This window comes from Leptopilina boulardi, unplaced genomic scaffold (assembly GCF_019393585.1).
Source record: "Leptopilina boulardi isolate dan_hultmark-lab unplaced genomic scaffold, ZJU_Lbou_2.1 LbouV2_214, whole genome shotgun sequence".
In the NCBI taxonomy this organism is placed as follows: domain Eukaryota; kingdom Metazoa; phylum Arthropoda; class Insecta; order Hymenoptera; family Figitidae; genus Leptopilina; species Leptopilina boulardi.
The window spans coordinates 62,544-86,854 of NW_026137768.1; the positions used below are offsets into that span (position 1 = coordinate 62,544).

The 24,311-nt window shown below is 28.8% G+C and overlaps 1 protein-coding gene across 9 annotated transcripts in view; it reads left to right on the forward strand.

Moving 5' to 3' along the window:
- LOC127279131 (putative uncharacterized protein DDB_G0282133) overlaps window positions 1–20,857 on the forward strand; it is a 41,383-nt gene extending 20,526 nt beyond the window's left edge. For 4 of the 9 annotated variants that reach the window (XM_051301283.1, XM_051301291.1, XM_051301287.1 and 1 more), the window contains 14 exons: window positions 1,982–2,052; window positions 3,675–3,749; window positions 5,486–5,584; window positions 6,075–6,167; window positions 7,524–7,577; window positions 7,924–7,971; window positions 9,268–9,360; window positions 11,451–11,498; window positions 11,874–11,981; window positions 12,778–12,831; window positions 15,219–15,266; window positions 15,428–15,481; window positions 17,641–17,730; window positions 19,351–20,857. In XM_051301283.1, coding sequence (XP_051157240.1) covers window positions 1,982–2,052; window positions 3,675–3,749; window positions 5,486–5,584; window positions 6,075–6,167; window positions 7,524–7,577; window positions 7,924–7,971; window positions 9,268–9,360; window positions 11,451–11,498; window positions 11,874–11,981; window positions 12,778–12,831; window positions 15,219–15,266; window positions 15,428–15,481; window positions 17,641–17,730; window positions 19,351–20,807 — 2,392 coding nt within the window. In that variant the 3' untranslated portion in view covers window positions 20,808–20,857. The remainder of the gene's footprint in view (window positions 1–1,981; window positions 2,053–3,674; window positions 3,750–5,485; window positions 5,585–6,074; window positions 6,168–7,523; window positions 7,578–7,923; window positions 7,972–9,267; window positions 9,361–11,450; window positions 11,499–11,873; window positions 11,982–12,777; window positions 12,832–15,218; window positions 15,267–15,427; window positions 15,482–17,640; window positions 17,731–19,350) is intronic. The other 5 variants (XM_051301286.1, XM_051301285.1, XM_051301288.1 and 2 more) reach the window with 5 other exon arrangements.
- The last annotated feature ends 3,454 nt before the right edge of the window (window positions 20,858–24,311 follow it).

Genomic DNA, 24,311 nt, shown 5'->3' on the forward strand with positions numbered 1-24,311 from the left:
TCTATTCAAGTTATAGCCTTGTTTAAGACTGCTACAACCTAACAGACTCTGAAAATTCAAGTTCAAAGTAGGGCTTAAAATTGGACTGGAGTTGTCCAACAGCAAAAGTTGCGGACGAAATAAAAAATATTGTTACTACAAAATATAATTTATCAAAATTATATTTGTAATACCTGTATTTTTATTTTTAATAAAAGTATTTCAGAGCAAAAAGACCAAAAGCCTTCTTAAAGCGCTTTAAGAACGTTTTATGCCTGCCAATTTAAGGTTCTAAAAACGTTTCAAGAATATTTTTTAGTTTTTTGAGATAATTGCAACTTAGAAAAAAAGTCGTAAATTATTTAAAGACTTTTGGGGTGCTTATTACGAATTTACAGTCAGATTTTTGAAATTCAAAATGGTGGATCTAATATTACAGACGAAAATATTACAAATTAAACAGATTTTGCTTGAAACTTTTTACTCGAGGGTTTTTGGAGTCGCTGATTACAAATTAGGAGTCAGATTTTATAAATTCAAAATGGCGGGTCCAATATGGCGGATAAAAAAAATAAAAATCTAACTGAATTATATATTGGAGACGCCATTTTGAATTTGTAATATCTGACTTCGTATTCGAAATCAGAGACCACAAAAACCCCCTAGTGACAAGTTCCAAGCTGATCAAAATGTTTTTTTATTTTTTTCGTCCGCCATATTGAATCTGTCATTTTTAATATTTAAAATCTGACTTCATATTCGTAATCAGCAACCCCAAAAACCCCTGAGATTTGAATTCAGCGTAAAAAATACATTAAGAAACGTTCTTACTTTTTCGCGTCCAACTGTTAACATGAATTTGTCTTCCTGTGCTATAAATGTTGCATTTGTGCGGTCATGCTCTCCCATGAAATATTTATGATAAAAATATACATAATTCAAGGAGATTGTATCGCTTGACTGAACTAGTCAAAAGAATAACCATTTTTCTCGGATTTGACTCACTTTGTAATTAGAAAATTAGAAAAGATTGAATTAGATTAAAATATATGTCAAAATTGTGAGTTTTTAACCGAGATCACCACTTCTCTTTTTTTTGAAGTAAAAATTAAGAAATTAATTAAAAATCATTGAAAAACATCAATAAAAATACATACAAATTATCACTATTTTATAACACTAAAATTAGAATTTTTAGAAAATAAAATCTTTTGTAATTAACAATTAAATTTTTTTGCAAATTTCAGAGATTGTCGCTTTAATTAGACAATTTGATTGAATCGCAATTGCTTTGGGGTTTTCTCGCCACAAAGTTATATAAAATAAAATTTTTTATAAATAATAATTAAAAATTGAATAAAGCTAATAATAATATCATGGTGGTGATCTCGCCACAAGTGTATATATTCAGAGAAAAACACAATAACTTTTAAAACACTTAAAAAATCGCAAAGTAAACCACACCATGACATTCAGAAGACTGAAATTAATAAAACATAATTACGTTAAATTTTTTTTGATGAAATTTTTTCTCAAAATAAAATCACAAAAATTAAAAAAATAAGTTGTGAAATAAGTTTCGATTTCAGTAATCACTCTGTCATTCGGTTGCTTCTTCTTTAATCGGATCGAAACTTAGGGCATATACAGGGTGTTCCAAAAGTATGAAAACTTGCAAATATCTCGAAAAGTACGCATTTTCGTGATGCTTCTTTTTTCACTGTTGGGCCCGGGGACCAATTTTTTGGCTTCAAAAATGTAGATCTTTTTTTGGGAACAACTTGTGCTTTGATTATTTTTCACGAAAATGCGTATTTTTCGAGATATTTATAAGTTTCCATACTTTTGGAACACCCTGTATGCACACTGCTATAAGAGACATTTACGTGAAGCGACAAATTTCTAAGTCAGAGAATACGAAAATAAAAGCCAAATGGTGATCTCACCCCACTCTACTCTATACTTATACGTATTTGAAATATGTATATTTAATTTTTTTTAGACTAGACGTAAAAGGTGCTATATTACAAATTGAAAAATTTACAAGAAATTTTATAAGTTTGCCAAAAGCAGGTGAGACTTTATTAAAACATTATTTATTGTAGTAAATATATAATTTTTATTTTTGAACATTTATACCCAAGTAACACGTCATATTACTGGAGTGCTATTTTGTAACTTCACTTCACTTTCACTTTACTTCACCTCCACTTCATTCTGGTTTAAATGTGATTGTACTTCACTTTGTATTATTTTGAAATTAAATTTCCTAATGCGTTTTTTACAAAAAGTAAATATTCTTAAATATAATTGTGATAAACATATTTAATCGATTAGTAATAATATTTTTTAATGGTCTATTATTATTATTATTATTATTATTATTATTATTTTCAATTGTAATGCCGAATCAGCTTCTGTGCTCTATGGATACGTTGCTCGTGTTTAGAGCAAATATTATTAGATTATATTAGAGGTGTGCAAGAAGCTCGAATGTCGAGCCGAGACGAGCCGAAAATGAAGTGAAGTGAATGTGAAGTGAAATGAAAGTGTTACGAAAGTGAAGTGAAGTTGCAGAATAGCACCCGTGTAATGTTAAAATATCCGCCTGATAGTAATATTACAAGGAAATGTTACCGTAATATATAATATACACTTCGATGGATTGTCCTGAAATTTTATAGGCTTATTACAGTCATCAATGCCTAAAATCAGACACAAGGGTTTCCAAAATTATCCACATTTTTTTATGTCACTTTTTCAAAAATTCAAAAATACGTTTTTTAACCAAAACTTTTTTTACACTGTAAATATAATTTTTTGTCCAAAAAACTTATTTCTCGCATTAAAATAAATTGATTAACCTATATAATGTCTATATTTTACTTAAAATCTATAAATTATATCATTTTTTAATTTTTGAAAAAAAACTTTGTTCGTATTTTTTTAAAAAACTGTTTTTTTTATGAAAATTATTAATAAATTTTGTCAAAACCGTATTCCTGGCATGAAAACGAATCGATTGATGTGTATAAAGTTTACATTTTACCAATATTTGTAAAATTGATCGCTATTTTAGCTGTAATCCTTCTTTTAATCTTGAATATAAGTGTATCATGATGAGAAAGCTAAATGGCCATGAATTGAACACTTTGCTTATATTCGTGTTATATTAAATTAATGTTACCGAAATATTACAATAACATTACGACGTAATATTACTGTAGGGGAGGATGAGGCAAAGATAGTTAGTTGCCGAAAATACGTCTTACCTAACTATTCATGTCCCATCCTCCCGTAATGTTATTGGAATATTACAGTAACATTTCCCTATAATATTACCATAAGGAGGACATTTTAACATTACATTAATATTATGTGATACTTGGGTGATTGTGTTTCATTGTCAAATTGTTTTGAAATAGATCCATGTATTATTTTTTTATTTTAATTATGAATGTTTATAAAATTAACCCCCCTTCATCACCGCCAAATATTAATAAAAGTCAAAAAATTTGTTGGGTTACATATTGTTTTGAAAAAAATTGATTTTTCAAGTTGGGACATTACACATAAAAAGTCTCATATATGAAATGTATCTTTTTGAAAATAATATACAATGAACTATCTGTAATTACTATATTTAAAAGTACCTAATTTTTAAAATGCTTATAAGAATTTATTTTTGCTAATAGAGATTTTGAATATCAAAGAAAATTATTGCCTTAAGGAATTAGAGGGGAAGATTTCAAACCCGAAACGGAAAGAAGGTATAATTTATACTTATTTACACAGAGAAAAAAATCAAGCGAATATAGTAGTAGAAACAGTGAAGGCGCTTGTATACCTCACCGATCCCAAGTATACTTCTGTCGTGTACCATTGGAGTAAAAGAAACAAATGATATTTCTGTCTCTTTTACTCCAATGGTACACGACGCAAGTATACTCTGGATCGGTGAGGTATACAAACGCCTTAACTCTACTACTTTCGGGCGTGCGCTTTCTACGATATTCGTAGAAGAACATACCCAATTTACAAGGTCCTATACCAAAAGAGTAACAGATCCCTGCCAAATATCGTTGAAAGCGCACGCACGAAAGTAGTATAGTATATATCTACTATATTTGGTTGATTTTTTTCTTCGTGTAGTACCCGGTTATTCATTATATTATAAAAATATCTTAAAGATATAGATATATCCAAATAATTCTGGTATTGTGTATAACTTTGCGTGATTTTTTGTCAAATTAGTATGTGAGTTAAGTTCAGAGATGGCAACCGAAACCGATAACCGAAAAAACAGAAATTTTTAAGAAACCGAAAACAAAAAATCGATACCCTTATTATAAAAATTTAAAAACCGTTATTTCGAAACCTAAATTTTATTTTTTCTGTTTTTTTCGGTTTTAATAATCGGGTAGAACAAATCGAAGAAAATTTAATAAAAAATGTTTTGATTTCTTACAATTCTGCACAAAAAAGAATTTCTAAAAATGTGAAATCGATTGAAATCTTAAATTTCTGGAAGTCCATGGAAAATGATTTTCCTTAATTGCGAGCTCTAGCTGATCAAGTAATATCAGTTTCAGCAACCCAAGTAAGCGTAGAACGCTTATTTTCAAGTCTTAAGTTTGTATTATCTCATCTACGTAGCAATCTTTCTTCACATATATACACTGAGAGACCTTTTGGACTGCAGCGGAACAAGGTAAGTGACAGCAGCGCCACTATGGTTTTGGTGTGCGGCGGTAAAATTTTGGGAGCGTGACTGTCCAAAATGTTAGTGAGTAGCTCACCGAAGTTGTGGGGACGCCACCTTTGGTTTGTAGCTGTACAACTTTTTGGCAGACACGCGCCCAAAAATCTACTACAGCAGCCCAAACGTAGTCTCGTAGCTTACCAACAGAATGCTCCGCAGCCGCCTGTCGAAAGTCGGCTACGGTGCAAAAGGTCTCTCAGTGTAGGAAAATGTGTTACTCATTTGTCAAAATAAATTATTTGCTGCAAAAAATTAATATAAAATTTCAAAAAATAATTATTTCTGTTTTGAAAATTCTACATTTTGTTTAACTATTAAGAGTTTTAATGTTCATACTTATAATATAAATTTATAAATAAATTATGAGTAATTATAATACATTTATTTTGTTCTAAATAATTCAAATCCATAAATATTTTTATTCATATTATTACTAGAGGGAAACAATTAAAAAACCGAAACCTAAAAAAACCGAAATTTTTGACATTAAAAACCCAAACCGGAACCTTAATCTTTTAAGAAAAAACAGAAACCGCAATACCCATACCGAAAAAATTTCGGTTGCCATCCCTGGTTAAGTTAGAACAGTTTCATGCTAATGCAAAAATACCATGTGATAGAATTAACCAGAATTATGACAGTAATTCGAAAAAAGTTCTTTCAGTAGACGTAAAGTACACCGAAATCGAATTACTGTTACACATAAAAATTAAAATTTTAGTAAATGAAGTATTATTATTATAGGAGAAGAACAATGTAAAAATATTAATCTTACGAAGAAAAAAGGAAATAAAAACCCTACAGGAGGCAAAAAATCAAATGTTAAGGCAGCAATAAGATCAAGTAAGAATATTGTCTAACATAAAAAATACATGTGACTCTTTGTAACAAGAAATATTTTAGTCCTAAAATATTAACGGTTATGGTTACGATCATTTTACCATATTAATAGTGAACGGGAACAAGCCTATTGCATCAATTCTTATCAAAAGTTATGTTTATTATATTATTTATTATATTATATTATTTATATTATTTATTATATACATAAAAAATTATGTAATGAATATTAAAATTTATCATTAGTATATGCCTTGAGAGTTAATCCTTTTGTATGTATTTTCATTTCAAAACTAACAAACTCAACCTACAAATTTGTGGAGCCAAAATACTTATCATCACAAAGAGTCACACAAGAGAGGCGTTTTATTTCAAGTAACTTAGTTAACAATTATGCAGCTATTTTCTGAGAAAACAGAAAGATAAAAAAAATTTAGTTAAATTAAAAATATCAAATCTTTTTTTTAATTAAAAATAATTTAATTTATTACAGAATCTCAAGGCCCAAAATCAGCAAAAAAAAATATTAAAATATCTGAAGTCAGTGAAAAATCTAACGCTGAAATAAACATTGATGAAATAAGTGGTAATTAAGTTCATACCATATTAACTTCTTATTATAAAAAACTGCATAATATTCGTACATTATTTAAATTTGGTTAAATATTAATTACGATCTTCCATAAAGTAGGCAGTACCACAAAAATAATATATATAAGTCATTTTACGTGTAATGTCATGAGTTGAAAAATTGATTTCTCAAAAAATACTGAAACCTGTGGAAATTGTTGTCCTACTTGATGGTTAAATATTTCAAAAAATTTTTTTTTTACTTTTTTGAAAACTTGGGATGAAAAAAATTTTCATAAAAGATAATATTAAAATAGAGGACGGTGTCAATCAAAACTGAGAAAATTGACCCCCCTACCTCATCCCAAGTTTTCAAAAAAGTCAAAAAAATTTTTTTGAAATATTTAACCATCAAGTAGGACAACAATTTCCACAGGTTTCAGTAGTTTTTGAGAAATCAATTTTTCAACTCATGACATTCCACGTAAAATATCTTATATGTATATAAAGTCCAAAATATTCCCAAAGTATGTGTAAACATATGTCAAAAATATGAACACTTGACTCTTTAAGAAGTCTATTATACAGTGGCGTTAAAAAATTTTGAACGATATGTTTTTGTATGATTTCTTTCAGATCTTTCGAATGGTATAACATTTTTTAAAAAAACTTAAATTGTTTATAAAAAAATCCATTAATTCAAACTTCATCTCAGGTTCGTTAGATGCGGAATTTTATGACTTTTCATTTTGAAAGTTCATATTTTCGGTAATTTTATTTGTTTGTAAAATATTTATTTTATTTTTATAATTATTAATTAATAAATTAGTTAATATCTCAAAAACAAAAAATAGACATTCTAATATTTTTAGTACTGAAAATATGCATTCTAAACTTTACAAAAAAATTAAAATATTAAAGAGAAATGTCAATTTTGACAAAAAGTCAAAAATATATTTATTTTTTAAAAAAGGTGTTTTTTAAATTTAAAAAAAATTTTTTTACAACATTCATAAAGAAAAAAGCCGGGCTCAAAATTATCCAGCCAACAGGATCATTTTGATCTTAAGCAAAAATGAGCCCAGGTTTTTATTGTGCGAAAGAACAGAAAAAACCGTTACATACATTGGCGCCATTTTTCCTGACTGTAACAAGTACCTTGCCCCCCTCACGATAAAAACGTTACGTATTTTTTTAATGGCTCCTTTATAGTTTTTGATAAAAGCTAACAATATCTTGTGGTTAAAGCACTCATCCATAGGGTCCAACTATGTTCCATTTTGTTTATATTAATAAAATATAGAGCTAAAATTTTTGTTTTAGTTTAAAAAATATAAAATTCACAAATAATAAGTAATATGCTATATTATAGATGCTCAAAACTCACAATCAGACAATGACAGAAGTTTGAACTTCGTTTTAGATGGTAATACAATTTTTTATGTTTTAAAGATTTGAGTATTATACCAAGTAGTTTTAAGTGACGAATAATAAGTAATATGCTTTGTTGTACACAGAGAAAAGATATATTTGTCTTAGAAACTTTTTATTTATTTGGAATAAATTTCATTTTGGTTTAAATAAAATTTTATTTGTCTCAAATATATATTTTATTTATGTTGAATAACATTTTTATTTAAAACAAATAAATAGGCTACTTGGTGATGAGACAAATATACGTTTATTCAACGTGATTTATTTATGATTTATTTGGTTCAAATAAATCATTTCTCTGGGTGTATTTGAAAATAATTTGTATTAATTTTTTATAGCTCCTCGAAACTCAGAAACTCCGGAAAATATAAATCAAAACTTAAGTGGTAATTTATATTATGTATTTTATATTATGTATGACAGGAAAAATTAAAATAACTGAAAATAGGATTTTGAAAAAACTCTACTTGTCAAATGATAACTTTAAACTTTAACGTTTTTTGCTATCTATAAGAATTAATCAATTTATTTATACCCAGCAAACCAGATATAAAATGTTATATAACTTGAAAATAACTGTTTGTTAGATCAGATGAAACAAGTTATTTATAGAATAATTATGTAAATATTTTGTAACTAAAATCTGGAATATTATTGCACCAATACTTATCTATCTGTTTCATATTGTAAATGTAACTGAATTCTGGAGTACTGTTACATAATAGTTATGGAACTGTTCTATAACCAAAATGTAACAAAATTCTGGAACACTGATATAAAATAGTTGTCGAACTGTTCTATAACTGAAATGTAACCAAACGATAGAATAATGTTATAATAGTGCTACATAATTATTTCATGAAGTAGATATCGCAGTAGATTATATACACTAACCAAGCAGAAATTTCGGTAAAATTTGTTAAATATAGTTTTAATTTCACATTTTCTATTTTCCGTTTAAATGAATTGAAAAATTTCTCTAATATGTATGATAAAACAAATATACTTATCCTTACTTAATTTGTTTTATAAATAAGTTTAGGTTAAATTATTAATGAAACGTTTTAAAATTTTTAGACAATTTTCTATAAATATTTTTATTTGTACATGAGATGTATCGATGTTCTATATTTGTTATATCTTTGTTATATTCGGGATGGAACGATATTGAACTAAACTAGTTACTAAATAGTTTTTAACAAGTTATATAAAAATTTACAAATTGATCTTTTAATGTAACACGGAGAGAAATAGATGGTACGGGGTACTATCTAGATAGTACCAGGTACCATATTTGATCTTACATATACGGACAGCAATCTAGATTCTATTAGTAACAATCCAGATTGTACGGAGTAACGTCTTGATTGTAGTGGGTAGCATAACCATACTTTTTGTAACATCTTTGATAGTACCGAGTAGCATAATGATAGTACCGGATAACATCTACTTTTTACCATCTTAAGATCATAAATTCTTACCATCTATTTCTCTCCGTGAACTATTCTATATTATGGTTTGCTGGGTACACTGTGATTATTTTTTATTAAAAATTATTTTAAAACAAAATTCGTAAAGAATTATGAAACTCTTTTTCTAACAGTTCAAAAAAATACAAAATTTGAGTCAAGTCTGAAATATCAAAAATTTTGTTTAATTGAAAATAATTTCATTTATTACAGACTCTCCAGACACAGAATATGCAGAAAATAATATAAATTTAATTAGATTAAGTGAGAAATCTAACGCAGAAAGTAACATTGATAAAACAAGTGGTAATTAAATTCCTTCTATATTTACATCTTATCAGATATATAAAATTACATAATAGATTAACACTATTTAAATTTGGTTAATCATAAATTATGATCTTCCATAAAGTTTACAATACCACAAAAATAATATATATATATATATATATCGCTGGGTTAGTGGAAAAAAAGGACACGTCGGATTTTCGTTGAAAAAGAGGACACGTCGCGTTTGAATTGAAGAAAAGGACACGTCGAATTATATATTTTTTTAAGAAAATTTAAGTTGGTAACACTTTTTTTGAGGTTGACATTTAAATATTTATTTATTTATCACTTAACTGAAATAAATTATATTGGTTAGAATGGTTAAAAATTAAATTATAATATTGAAAATTTAACCTTATAATGCTATCTTAATTAATATTTTTGTTTAATACAATTTTCAGTTTTCGCTAAGTTACAAAAATTAAAATTATATTTATCCTTATTAAAAGATGAAAGATGTATATGCAGCAAAAAATTTATAACTTCAAAAATTTTTCGGGTCGTTTATGTGTAAATTGATAAAAAAAATTTTGATTGTAGGAAATAAAACTTAAATATAAAAGACAAACATCATAAAATGAAATAACAATTTTTATTATTATTTTTTATATTTTATTGATAATCGGAAATCAATGATGTGAAGTTATAAATTTGACGAATTTAAAAGTGTTACCAACTTAAATTTTCTTAAAAAAATATAAAATTTGACGTGTCCTTTTCTTCAACTCAAACGCGACGTGTCCTCTTTTTCAACGAAAATCCGACGTGTCCTTTTTTTCCACTAACCCAGCGATATATATATATATATATATATATAAAACTATAAACAAAAGCACTATTACATCAAAAGTCTCAATAAACAATGTTTATCTTAAAAATATATCAGTTAACATATTTTTTCTAACGTTTTTATTCCAAATGAAAATTATATGTTATTTATAGAAATTGGTGAATTTGATAAATATATATTCCAAAAGTGAAATTAGATTATTTATTATCTTTTTAATTTCTTTCAATATAAATGGGTAATAAAATATGCTATTCTGCAATATCAAGATATGATAATCGAATTTTTATTCTGTTTCGGAATTCATTTCAACTTTTTTCTATCTTATTTAATTCTTTTTCAGTTAAATTTCAAAATTTCTAAAGTATATATGTGACCGGGTCTGAGATATAAAAATATAAGTAATTCTAAGACAAAAATCACTCTTTGTATTTTTCCTTGAAATAAAAAATTAAAAACTTATTAATTTTTCAAATTTAACGAAAAATTCTACCTAAATCCTCGAAGATGATCTCCAGGTATACCCGTCATCGGCGACCTGGTTGTCCAAGTGTTAAGGATATTTTCTCAAACCTCAAATATGAATGCCAAAACCATTAAAAAAAACTATGTTAAATGTAATTCTAATCGGGTTCGCTATAATTTTCCTTTAATCTACTCTCGAAAATACGTATGTATACTAAGTTTGAGCCCAATCGGTTAAAATGGCCAGATTTTAGAGGGGGGGACAAAATATTGTAGACAGACATGAGTGAAATCATAAGTGTTCCGTTTCGGTTCACTGCGTGAACGGAACCCTAAAAATATATAAAGAACATTTATCTAGGTTCTTTGAAATATAAAATGTTTGAAGAAATCTGTTTTAATTAGTAGTAAAACTTTAAACGCGTTTTTTTCGAAAAGTTGATTTTGGTCGATAGCACCGTTTTCTCAGACCCGGTCACATATACTATAAAAGTTCACGAGAATAATTTGTCACCTTCAGGCTTGTAGGGATAAAAAATCTTTTGACTTCTTTTTAAAATTTTTTTTCCATAGAATTAAATGGAATTGAATTTTATGGCTTTCTGTTTTTTAAGTGGAATTGATATAGAGGAAATTTTCCGAATTAGAAGGAAATAAAATTTTGAATTCCATTCAATTCCACCTTTCTTGTCTGGTACCTGTGTGAAACACGGCTTCTACCTGAATAATGAAAATAAGATGACCAAATTCACGAATAATAAGTACCTAATATGCATTGTTGTAGTTGAAAATAATTTTCATTATTTCTTTACAGCACCTCAAGACACAGAAACACCAAAAGTTCTAAATGAACACTTAAATGGTAATTTATATCGCATTATACATATATATAACAGGGAAAATTAAAATAACCAAAAATGGGATTTTGTAAAAACTCTAGTTGTCAAATCTCAATTTTATACTTAAATGTTTTCTTTCTCTTTATTCAAAATAATTTTAAAAACAAAATGTTAATATGAAAGATTAAATTTGATAGTTGCATTTGAAGAGAAATTATAAACATTCAAAACATAAAAATATTTAAAAATTTAACAATTCATAACTGTTAAACGACTATATAAAAAATGTGGAAAATTTATGAAGCTTTTTTTCTAACAGTTAAAAAAAATAAGAAATTCGAGACAAATAAAAAATTTAAAAAATTTTTTTTAATTAAATATGTTCTCATTTATTACAGACTCTCAAGACCAAGAATATGAAAATTCAGAATATGATGAAAATTTTATAAATATATCTAGAATTAGTGAAAACTCATACGATGAGGAAAACAATAATCAAATAAGTGGTAATTAAATTTATATTATATATATAGGGGAGGATGGGGCAAGGATAGTTAGGTAAGATATTTTTGGATCTAGCCGTGAAATTTAAACTGGCATCGGAAAAAGAATAGTATCGTTGGAAAGCCTGTTTATTTAGCTACAATTTTGCTATACATTGTTTTCTTGTAGATTGCAATGCCTTCGAGATAATATTGGAAAAGTAAAAAAAAAATTTTAACTATCCTTGCCCCACTAGTGGGGCAAAGATAGTTGAAAATTTGTTTTTACTAAGAATGATACAAAAAATCATGAAATTTGATTTTCCATTGTTTCAAGGCTTTTTTCGAATTATCACAAATTTTTAGTACAAAAAAATTTTTTTTTAAAAAACGAATATGATATTCGTTTTCAGCACAAAATTTTACACCAGAAAACATTTACGCAACCAAATATATTTAATAAATTATATCCGCAAAAATAAGATTGAATAATAAAAATAAGGTGAAAATATTTTAGCAAAACTGAGATGTAACACAAATGGGCACGTAGCTTCTACAAATAGTGTCCCCGCAAGCTCAAATTTTTACTGTCATCTTTTGGTGTTAAGACGAGTGTACATGATAAATGACCCGTTTTTTTGACGAGCCGTTTCTGAATTAGAGCCACTAACTATCCTTGCCCCTTAACTATCCTTGCCCCATCCTCCCCTATATATGACAGAAAAGATAAATAATACTGAAAGTAAGATTTTGATAAAATTCTTGTTATATAAATAATGTGTGTTTTCTCTTTATTCAAATGATTTTTATAACATTACAGATGTTCAAAACTCACAATCAGACAATGGCGGAAGTTTTAAACTCGTTTTAGATGGTAATACAATTTTTATATTTTCATTATATTTCCCGTGTGGAAAAGTGATGTGGGCCCCCAGTGGAGGCCTTATGGATCGCCCTCATGTCATGAGATGACATGCTCATGGGCCCTCACGTTTGCCTTAATGTTTATTAATCAACAATATTATTAATAATAGTTAATTAAAAATAAATAATCTTAAATTATGAATAATAACCTATTTATTTACTAATTCTTCCATTTTAAATTAAATTCTTACTCAAATTGAATTAATTAATTTTTTTAATTAACTGTCGGATATAATTAAAAGTAATAATAAATTAATTAATTAAAAAATTAAAAAATATGTTATGGTCGGATATTTTCATTTTTCAACTAATTCATACATAGAATTAATAATTAAACGCAAACCTCAGAAATAAATAAATCTAACGCATGGGGGGAATCGAACCTACGACCTACGGATTATGAGTCTAACGCTTTACCAACTCATTTAGTTAAAGTTAAGATATTAAATTATATTTTCCAATCAAATGCAATTTATAAAATATAATTAATTATATGCTTTATGATTATTATCATGAATCATCCCAGGTAAATTTTCAAAAAAAGTGAAAATATATTTTTATTAAAAACGTTTTTTTCGTTGTTCTGAATCATTGTAAACATTAATTTTTTGGTGATAAAAAAATATTTGACTTTTGAATTTAGAAAATTTTGCTATTCGATCATGTGGGCGATCTATACGGGCCCTACGTTGGCCCTCATGTCTCTTGCCATATGTGAGAGTGTTTTTTTTTTAAAGTTTAAATATATTTTTATTAAAAACGCGTTTTTTGTTGTTCTAAATCATTGTAAACATTAATTTTTTGTTGATAAAAAAATATTTAACTTTTGGACTTAGAAAATTTTGCTAAACGATCATGTGGGTAATCCATGCGGGGCCCCTACGTTGGCCCTCATGGATTCGCCATATGGATCAGCCCTCATGCGCCCCCGCCGGGGGCCCCGAAGTCTTGGGGGCAAGATCGTGGCATTTTTCACACGGGTTCATTTAAATTAAAAGCATTTTCTATGAAGTCGTAAAGTGATCAAAAAATATACCTATATGTTTTTTGATAATTACGTTGTGAATATTTAAAAACCCATTATTTGATTAAATTTTTTGAGAAGGATTGTAATTGGTGCCTATTAATGTATAAATTTCATATAATCAACTTCATTTAATCATTTTATTAATATTTAACAAAATTTTCAAATAACCGCGCCACCTAACCCCAAATGTACTTTTGAGATATTTATTAATTTAAAAAAAAAACTGTTAATATAAATCGAAATTTTTTTTGTTTCTTAATAACAAATGTATAGAGCTCAAAACTTAATATTTGTGCTCTTCTACAATTCATTTTTTAAAGAGATATCACAAAAAAATTAAGAGGTTAAAAAATTACTTTGGAGTGCCAAATATCAAGTGCATTAAATACTTTAACTTCCCTGTTGAAAATTCCTATGTGAGAACACATATGGGATCCCATCCAGGATCTCTTGTGAGTTCTTATGTGGGTTCCCGTACAGGTTCACACATAAGATCCTGTATGAAAAGGTTCCTGGGATGAACTTGCGTGAGATCAAGCGCACGATCTTATGTCTCTGTAAAAGCAATAACACAGGATCCCATGAGGTTTCCTGTGTAGGTTCCTATATGAACAACACGATAAATAGGAACACACATGGGATCTTATCCGAGATCTTGTATGAGTTCTTACATAGGTTCTCACATATAAGAAGATTAATAGCATATATATAAAAGCATTCTATAAAATCTTATTAAGCTGCTATTAATCTTCTTATATGTGAGAACCTATGTAAGAACTCATACAAGATCTCGGATAAGATCCCATGTGTGTTCCTATTTATCGTGTTGTTCATATAGGAACCTACACAGGAAACCTCATGGGATCCTGTGTTATTGCTTTTACAGAGACATAAGATCGTGCGCTTGATCTCACGCAAGTTCATCCCAGGAACCTTTTCATACAGGATCTTATGTGTGAACCTGTATGGGAACCCACATAAGAACTCACAAGAAATCCTGGATGGGATCCCATATGTGTTCTCACATAGGAATTTTCAACAGGGTTGAATGAAGAGAAAAATTAATTTAACTTAACACTTTTGAATAAACTCAAGTGCGCCAAGCAACCCCTGCGCCAAATAGCCCCGGTCTCCCCTAAATAGAATTGATGAAAAGAGGAAATTTTCCGAATTAAAAGGAAATAAAATTTTAAATTCCATTCAATTCCACCCTTGTTGTTGGGTACATATGCGACGAACTACTACTACCTATTAAATAATGAAAATACTACTTTTCATAGTTGAAAATAATTTACATTACTTCTTTACAGCACCTGGAGACTCAGAAATTTCGAAAAATATAAATCAAGACTTAAGTGGTAATTAATTTTTTATTATATATATGACAGAAAAGATAAATAAAATAAGGTTTTGATAAAACTCTAGTTATATAACTAATTTAACCTCACAATGAGATTAAATAAGTTATATAACTAATGTGTGTTTTCTCTTTATTCAAATGATTTTTGTAATATTATAGATTCTCAAAACTCACAATCAGATAATGACGGAAGTTTTAAGCTCGTATTAGATGGTAATAAAATTTTTATTATATTTTAAAGATTTGAGTGTTATACCAAATAGTTTTATGTAATGAATAAACATAAGAAGATATGAATGCAATATCGAGTTATAGATTACTTTTGTGTATCACTTGAATACTAAAAATTTATTTCTTTAGTGCAAATTAACAAAATGAAAAGTACTGATACAGTGCAGAAAAAATTAGTTTATACTGTTGTTTCTATTCTATACTGACCTATAACATTATCTATATCTAGAAAAACATTTCAGTCAAACTTTTTTTTCTTGAAGATCACCTAGGTAAATCACTAGTACCAAAGAGTAGCGTATATTTTAACAATTTTTTTTCTGTGACTAATTAAATAAAAAAATTTTGTTGGTATTAGTTTGTATAGTTTTTTTATACCCTTTTGATTGGTTGATGCGCATATTAAAAAAATGTATTTAACATTAGAATATGATATTAACAAACTGTTATTCTTAAATCCTTATAACTGTGATAAAAAATAATGGATTTCAAATTATACAGTAGGCGACATTAAGTTATACATTACGAAACATTAAGTCACATGAACTACATAATGTAATAATTATTATTGAAGCCTTGAATGACAAAAGGGGTCAAGTGCCAATTTTTTCAAAATAAAAATTTTTTTTATTAAAAAATCAAGTAAATTTATTTACACATTTCTGTAAAAAGGTTTTGATTTTTACTGCTTTTTACTTAAAACAATTATGAAAATCAATAATTTTATTATAATAATAATTAAAGCACCTAATTTTTATTTTTTTAAAATCTTTATTAATATAATAATATAATATTTTATATTGTACATCATACTAGTATTGTACCAGTACAATAACAGTACGTTATACTAAGTCACAAAAGTTTTCAGTACGTCGTACTCGTATTCTACCGATATTGCATACCGGTACGCCGTACTAGTACAGTACCTGGTACCGTGCGAAGGTACATGGCTGGTACAGTACCAGTACGCCTAGTACGCTGTACTAGTATTATACTCCCGAGGCGAAATTTAAGGTCTACTTTACAAGGAGTAAAGTAGGGTTAAACAGACCCTCTTTAGCTTCCTCAACCAGTCGCAAATTTCCCTTTCTTCCACGTTTGGATTCAAAGGAGGGTCTAGGGGAGTCTACAAGATCTAAAAGAGGGCCTGTTTAGGTTCTAAGGGAAGCTAAAGAGGATTTAAATTTCGCCTCGGGCTACTACCGTACTAGTACATGTGTTATCTGGGTATATATATATATATATATAATTTTTGGTTGGAAAAACTTACAAAAACTAAATTTAAACGACTTAAAATTATTGGCTGGTCAAATTCTTTTGCCATGATTGCCTCGACGGTTGACAAAACTAAAGATAAAAAAAAGTTTAAAAGTTCACAAATTATTGTTTTTGATAATACTTATTAATATTATGTGGGTAAATTATTATTTTTATTTTGTTCTGCTTCAAAATTATTATTTTTTTCAGTCACAACTTATCAACTCGATTTTGTATTTATATTCCCATGTCAACGTAGCGTAATGGGCAGCGTGTTTGGCTGTAGAGCGTTAGGTTAGGGGGTCTTATCCTAGCGAGCACTAGATATTTTCGAAAATGTATGTAGACAATAGCAGTTAATTATAATAGGTAGAAGTATATGTGAAGTCTCCGATAATAAATAATGTGATAATTGTATAAATAATTAGATTTTTTAATTTTCTTAATGTTGATACTACTACCTATTTAAAGTTTGTCGGACTTTATGATGAGTTGTCGGACCAACCATCCTCATCAATGGACGGTGAACCGTTATCATTTGTATAGTTTGCTCAACCATCGGCAGATTAAGTTGGGCCAACTATTAATTTTAAAGTTGGACAAACTTTGGAAATTATGGTTGTCATAACAGTATTAAGAAATTCAATTAGAAACATATAATTTTCATAGAAAAAATTAAAATTGACACCAACATTTTAAAAGAAGTTAAGATCATTCAAAACATCAAATATTTAAAAATATTAACGATTCACAACTTGTGAACGGCTTAAAAAATATTAATAAAAATTATGAATCTACTTTTCCAAGAGTAAAAAAATAAAATCAGAATTAAATCAAAAATATTGAAGCTCTATTTTAATCATAAATAATTTCATTTATTACAGCCTCTCAAGACCAAGATTATGTTGAAAATAATATAAATATGCCTAGCAGTAATAAATCTAACAAAGAAATAAACGTTGATCTAAGAAATGGTAATTAAATTTATATTACAAATACTTTTAATTATATAAAATTATATCATTGCCAAATATTATTTAAAGTTTGTTGAGCATAAATTATGATCTTCCATAAAGTTTACAATATCACAAAATAATATACATTTGACGCATCGCGAAGAAAGGGGCCTAAGAGACAAATCACTTTAAGGTTATGTTTGAGTCAGTTTTACATTAATATAACTCTTTTTCTTAATTGCGTAATAGTAAAATTGTAAACATAATATGAAATTTATTGACTCTTAAATCCTTACTGTTAATTCCCATATGAGATCCTATATAAGATCGCTTATGGTTTCTTATATGAGATTCTATACGAAATCCTATAAGGACATCTCGTAAGGAGAAAATCATCAGTGTCCATATAGGATCCCATATGAGATAGGAATTTGAATAATAAAATTTGTGAATATCTCAAAAACGGTAAGAGGTACGCAAAATCGGACAAAATTTTGAGTTCATTTTATATAAAGCAAAATTATTTTATGTTTAAAACCTAAAATATGTCTCATATTTTTTTTTAAATAACTACTACATATTCCCATGTGGGTTCCTATGTGAGATCTCATATAGAATTCTATATGGACACTCATGAGATTTTTCTCATGACTTTCCATATAGGATTCTCGTAAGATCTCATGTAGTATCTCATATGAGAAAACTCATATGATCTTATACGGGATCTCATACGGGAATTTACAATAGGGATCCTTTTCTTCACAACGCGTCAAATACATAAGTATATAAACAAAGGCAGTAAATAGTTTTGATTTATTTATATTCATAAATTCTTTTGTCAAAATTTTTGTCGCAGTTTAAATATGTTGACATTTGTTTACATTTTTTAACCAAAAGAACAAATATTTTTTTCTCAATCAACTATGTATATCATAATAACATGTCGGTTAACATATTTTTTATGATTACAAAGTTGAAATCAGATTTTTAAAATTTTAAATGGCGGGTTTCAAGTTAAATTTTAAAAATTCAACATGACAGATTCAATATGGCGGACAAAAAATATAAATCAAACAGAATGACATATTGGAGCCGCCATTTGAATTTCTAATATCTGACTTCGTATTTGAAATCAGAGACCCCAAAGACCCCCTAGTAACAATAACAACTTTTATAAATGGTGAAAACAATAAGTTTTTTTTTCCATATGGAAACATGTTATATGAGATCCTGATCAATTGTCCGAATGTATGTATGTGTGTGTGAATCCTTCTTTCGTCCGCCATTTTTAATATTAAAAATCTGACTTCATATTCGTAATCAGCGACCTCAAGAACTTCCGAGTTTCAAGCAAATGCTATTAAGTTTTAATTTTTCCCGACATATTTTATTGGACATTTTGAAATTTGACGTGTTAGAGAAAATCTAACGACAGATTCGAATTCAACGTAAAAAAAGTTCGTTAAGAAATGTTCTTACTTTCCCGGGTCCAAAAGTTGACCCAAATTTGTTTTGCTGTGTAATTTGCCAATCAGTTAATATACTCTTTTATAGTTAAACAAATTGGCATATTGCAAATTGACCATAAACCATTTATACTGTTTTTTGTTAAAAATGATTTAATTTAAATTATTGTAGAGACTCGTGCCTCAGAAATTCAAAAAATCGAAGAATTAATTAAGTCAAAAATTAAGGAACCAATTGTCATTGAAATTCCAACGCCTACGTTAAATCAATCATCATCTCTACCTTTATCACTTTTATTCCAATCTGCAAACAATCCAAATGCACCATCAACGGCATCAAGAAAAACAACAGAACTGTCCTCATCACCCCCAAATTCATCTAAGGATTTAGACACAAACAATCCAAATGCAACATCAGCAGCAACAAAAAAAACAACAGAACTGTCCTCTTCACCCCCAAATTCATCTAAGGATTTAGACACAAACAATCCAAATGCAACATCAGCAGCAACAAAAAAAACAACAGAACTGTCCTCTTCACCTCCAAATTCATCTAAGGATTTAGAGATTAATTTCAAACCTGAAAATTCAAAAGACAGAAGAACTATGCGTTCACAACTTTTCAAACTTTTAAAGAATTTTAATGATGAGCGTAACTATTCAAAGTGTTTGTTTTGCTCTACATGCATTTCTGACTGCCTTCATTCAAATGAAAATTCGCTTCTAAATTCAAAAAAACAGTTACGTAATCCTTCAAGAACTTCATCTAAATCTAAAAGTTCATTCCGGTCATCTCACGGCTCGCCAAAAGATTCAAAACGACATTTAAATTTTCATAAATCTACTTCTCATCATTCACGATCAGCTCATTTACCAAATCATTTCAAGACTAGAACAAATTTGCATAATTATCCAAACCATACATCAAATACACAAAATTTGTCACGGTCACCTCGCCAATCACGAAAAGATTCAAAACATTTTCATGAAACAACATCTCATCGTTCTCGATCACCTCATTTCAAGATAAGAACAAATTCGTATAATCATCCAAATCATTCATCTATCCCACAAGATTTTTCCCGGTCACGACACCACTCAAGAAGAAACTCAAAACATTTTCATGAAACAACAGCTCATCGTTCTCGATCTCCCTATTTTCAAAATTATTTTAAGACAACAAATTCAACTACTCTTTCAAATAATGTTTCAAACCCACAAAAGTCTCGGTCATCTCACCACTCACCAAGAAATTCCAAACAACATTCAAATTTTAATAAAACAACATCTCATCATTCTCGATCACCTAATTTGAAGACTAAAACAAATTCGCATAACTATCCAAATCATTCATCTAACACACAAGATTTATCACGGTCACCTTGCCATTCACGAAGAGACTCCAAACATTTTCATAAAACAACATCTCATCGTCCTCGATCACCCCATTTCAAGACTAGAACAAATTCTCATATTCATCCAAATCATTCAGCCAGCCCACAACATTTGTCCCGGTCATCACACCATTCACGAAGAGACTCAAAACATTTTCATAAAACCACATCATATCGTTCTCGATCACCTTATGTGCAAAATCATTTGAAGACAACAAATTCAATTAATCTTTAAAATAAAAATTCTTCAAACTCACAAAAAAGATTCTTTAAAAGTGTCGGGAGTTCGACGCCACTCACCTAGAAAAAATAAAGGTGAATTGATTAATATTCAATTTTTTAAAAGAATTTAATTGTTTTAAGACATTCTTATGTTCTTTAATTAGTTTAATAATAAAGTTAAAAAATTGAGTTAATAAGTTACAATCGAAAAAATGTTTTAAAATACTGAAATTTGTTTACAGTGTTAACTTAATTTTTTACTCAGATGTAGTTATGCAGAAATATTATTTGGATTTAAAATTAAAATTTTGCATTCGAAACGTATTATTCATTATAAAGTAATAAAAAAATAAGGACTTTGCACAACGATCAATCCAAGAATTATAATCATTCATTGAACGGTCCGTCCGTCCTATCGACGAGAATCGTCGCGATTTCATCATAGGGATCATGCAGGGATCAACTATTAACTGTAGCTGTAGGTGGCGTATTCTAAAAGGTACTTTTTTGATGCACTTAAATCCGGACAACCATTAATATATAAATTCAAATTCAAACGGGAATCTCTTCATAAAGGTTTATTCTAGACAATAAACCTAAAAACTCGCACTGAAATAGAGGGTTCTGTACTATTTTATGTTTTGGAAACTTTAAACTCGTTTTTCTCAAATACACATTTTTTTCTAAAATTATCATTTCTCTTTAAAAATTTGATAAAATGAATCATCAACTCCAATCGTGATTCCCTTTTTCTTCCTGTAATTTTCACATAAAAATACATTTGTAAAATAAATATAAACTGTCTGGGTTGAATATTGTGTGCGTTAGGGGGATTAAACACTTTTTTCGAAATTTTTATTTTTCCTTGACAACGCTATGTAAATCGATCCGAATCAAGTTCGCTATATTTTTCCTATAATTTTCACTTTAAAATACATAAGTGTACTGCTAGGGGGGGGGTACATAGTAATTTTTCGTAAAAAAATACCAATTTTCAGCCTTCCATATAAATTCGTGTGCCCGCTATGGGGGAGGTAGGGGAGGGGTATCTATCTTCATCTGAATTAATAGAATTTTCACTGATTCGCCAGTGTATTTTCACTGATTTGAATAAGTGGTATACTTATAACTGGTTACATAGTGAATTTTTACTGATAAATCAGTGTATTTAACTGATTCACCAGTGTCTCTGGTTTTTTAAATAAAGAATCGAATGATTTTGAACTTTTTAAAATCGGTTCGGTAAATATGGAGAAAAGCTATGCACCAGTTTGAGAAATGTGTTTTCGAGAAAAACGTGTTTAAAGTTTCCAAAACATAATACTTTAAACTAAGGCTATCAAACAATCTATGATAACAACTTTTCTTTACATATTTTTTAAAAAACGTTTTGGGACAGTAATTTTCTGAAACTAAGTAACATTTTCAAGCAAAAAAATCGACTTTTTTGGAATTCTAAACTAGAAAGTCCCTTTAAAGGTGCTTTTATAACTATAGTATTCTGGTCAAGCAATCGGCTGGATTGAATTTTCACGGAAAATCACTGAATTTAATTGGTTATAACAAAATTCAATTTTCACGGTGAAAATGTAATATTTGTCAGAGCCATGCAAATTTAGTTATACAACCTTGACAATTCAATCCAGTTGATTGCTTAACCAAAATACTGGGGGTATAAAGCACCCTAAGTCTTTATAAATTAGTCGAATATTAGATATACAAGAGACCCTATTTATTGACACTTAATGAGCATTTAATGATACTACCGAGGAATCCCACCTTTTAGCAGTAGTATACTTAAAAATTTGTCCGGACTGCACCAATCAGAATATGAGTATAGCATCGTGTCGTCGGACTCAATTTAGAGACGAAGAAGATGTGAGGCTTAAAACATATTAATTAAAGGCTATGCTATACATGTAAATCATATGCTCTTCATGTCCCGAGGCGAAATTTAAGGCCCGCTTTACAAGGAGTAAAGTAGGGTTAAACAAACCCTATTTAGCTTCCTCAACTAGTAGCAAATTTCCCTTTCTTTCACGTCTCGATTCAAAGTAGGGTCTAAAAATGTTGATTTCAGTTTTAAATGGTAATTAAAAAAATTGTGTGAAAAAGAAATTAATTTTGCTTTAATCAAATTAATTAACCCGTCAACGATCGCGCCGTGAGAAAAAGTCTCACGCAACACTACTCAACATATAGGGCGCTGTTGCAGTGCGAGTGAGAAACAAAAAATAGCGCGACTGCTGAAGGGTTAAAAGAGTATTTTTTTTGTATTTTTTATACTTTTTAAATCGAACTAGACCCTCTTTAGCTTCCTCAACCAATCGCAAATTTCTGTTTATTCCACGTTTGGATTCAAAGGAGGGTCTAGGGGAGTCTACAAGATCCAAAAGAGGACCTATTTAGGTTCTAAGGGAAGCTAAAGAGGATTCGAATTTCGCCTCGGGGTGTCTCTTGAAAATCACGTTACTAGCAGAGTAGAACTATTAACAAGATAAAAAAATCTATACCTGTTGGAAACAACAGGTGATTTTATATTAAGACGATTTTTCTATTGTCGCTAGCAGAATTGCTCCTCTGTTAGCAGAGTAGCAGTATTAACAAGATAAAAAATTCCATACTTGTTGGAAACAACAGATGATTTTATTTTAAGAAGATTTTCGTCTGTCGCCAGCTGAATTGCTTCTCTGCTAGAAGATTAGCACTATTAACAAGATGGAAAGTTTCATACCTGTTGGAAATAATAGACGATTTTATTTTCAGTAGATTTTTCTTGTGTCACCAGCAGTGTAGCACTATTACCTTGATAAAAGAGTCCATACCTGTTGGAAACAACAGATGATTTTATTTTAAGAAGTTTTTCTTCTGTCGCTAACAGAATTGCTTCTCTTTTGGCAGAGTAGCAGTGTTAACGAGATGGAATGTTTTATACCTGTTGAAAACAACAGACGATTTATTTTATGAAGATTTTCTTCTGTCGCTAACAGAATTACTTCTCTTTTAGCAGTTAGCAGTGTTAACGAGATGGAATGTTTTATACCTGTTGGAAACAACAGATGATTTAATTTTAAGAAGATTTTCTTCTGTCGCCAGCTGAATTGCTTCTCTGCTAGCAGATTAGCACTATTAACAAGATGGAAAGTTTCATACCTGTTGGAAATAATAGACGATTTTATTTTACGAAGATTTTCTTCTGTCGCTAACAGAATTGCTTCTCTGTTAGCAGAGTAGCAGTGTTAACGAGATGGAATGTTTTATACCTGTTGGAAACAACAGATGATTTTATTTTAAGAAGATACTCTTCTGTCGCCAGCTGAATTGCTTCTCTGCTATCAGATTAGCACTATTAACAAGATGGAAAGTTTTATATCTGTTGGAAACAACAGATGATTTTATTTGCAGTAGATTTTTGTTTTGTCGCTAACAAAATTGCTTCTCTGTTAGCAGAGTAGCAGTGTTAACGAGATGGAATGTTTTATACCTGTTGGAAACAACAGATGATTTTATTTTAAGA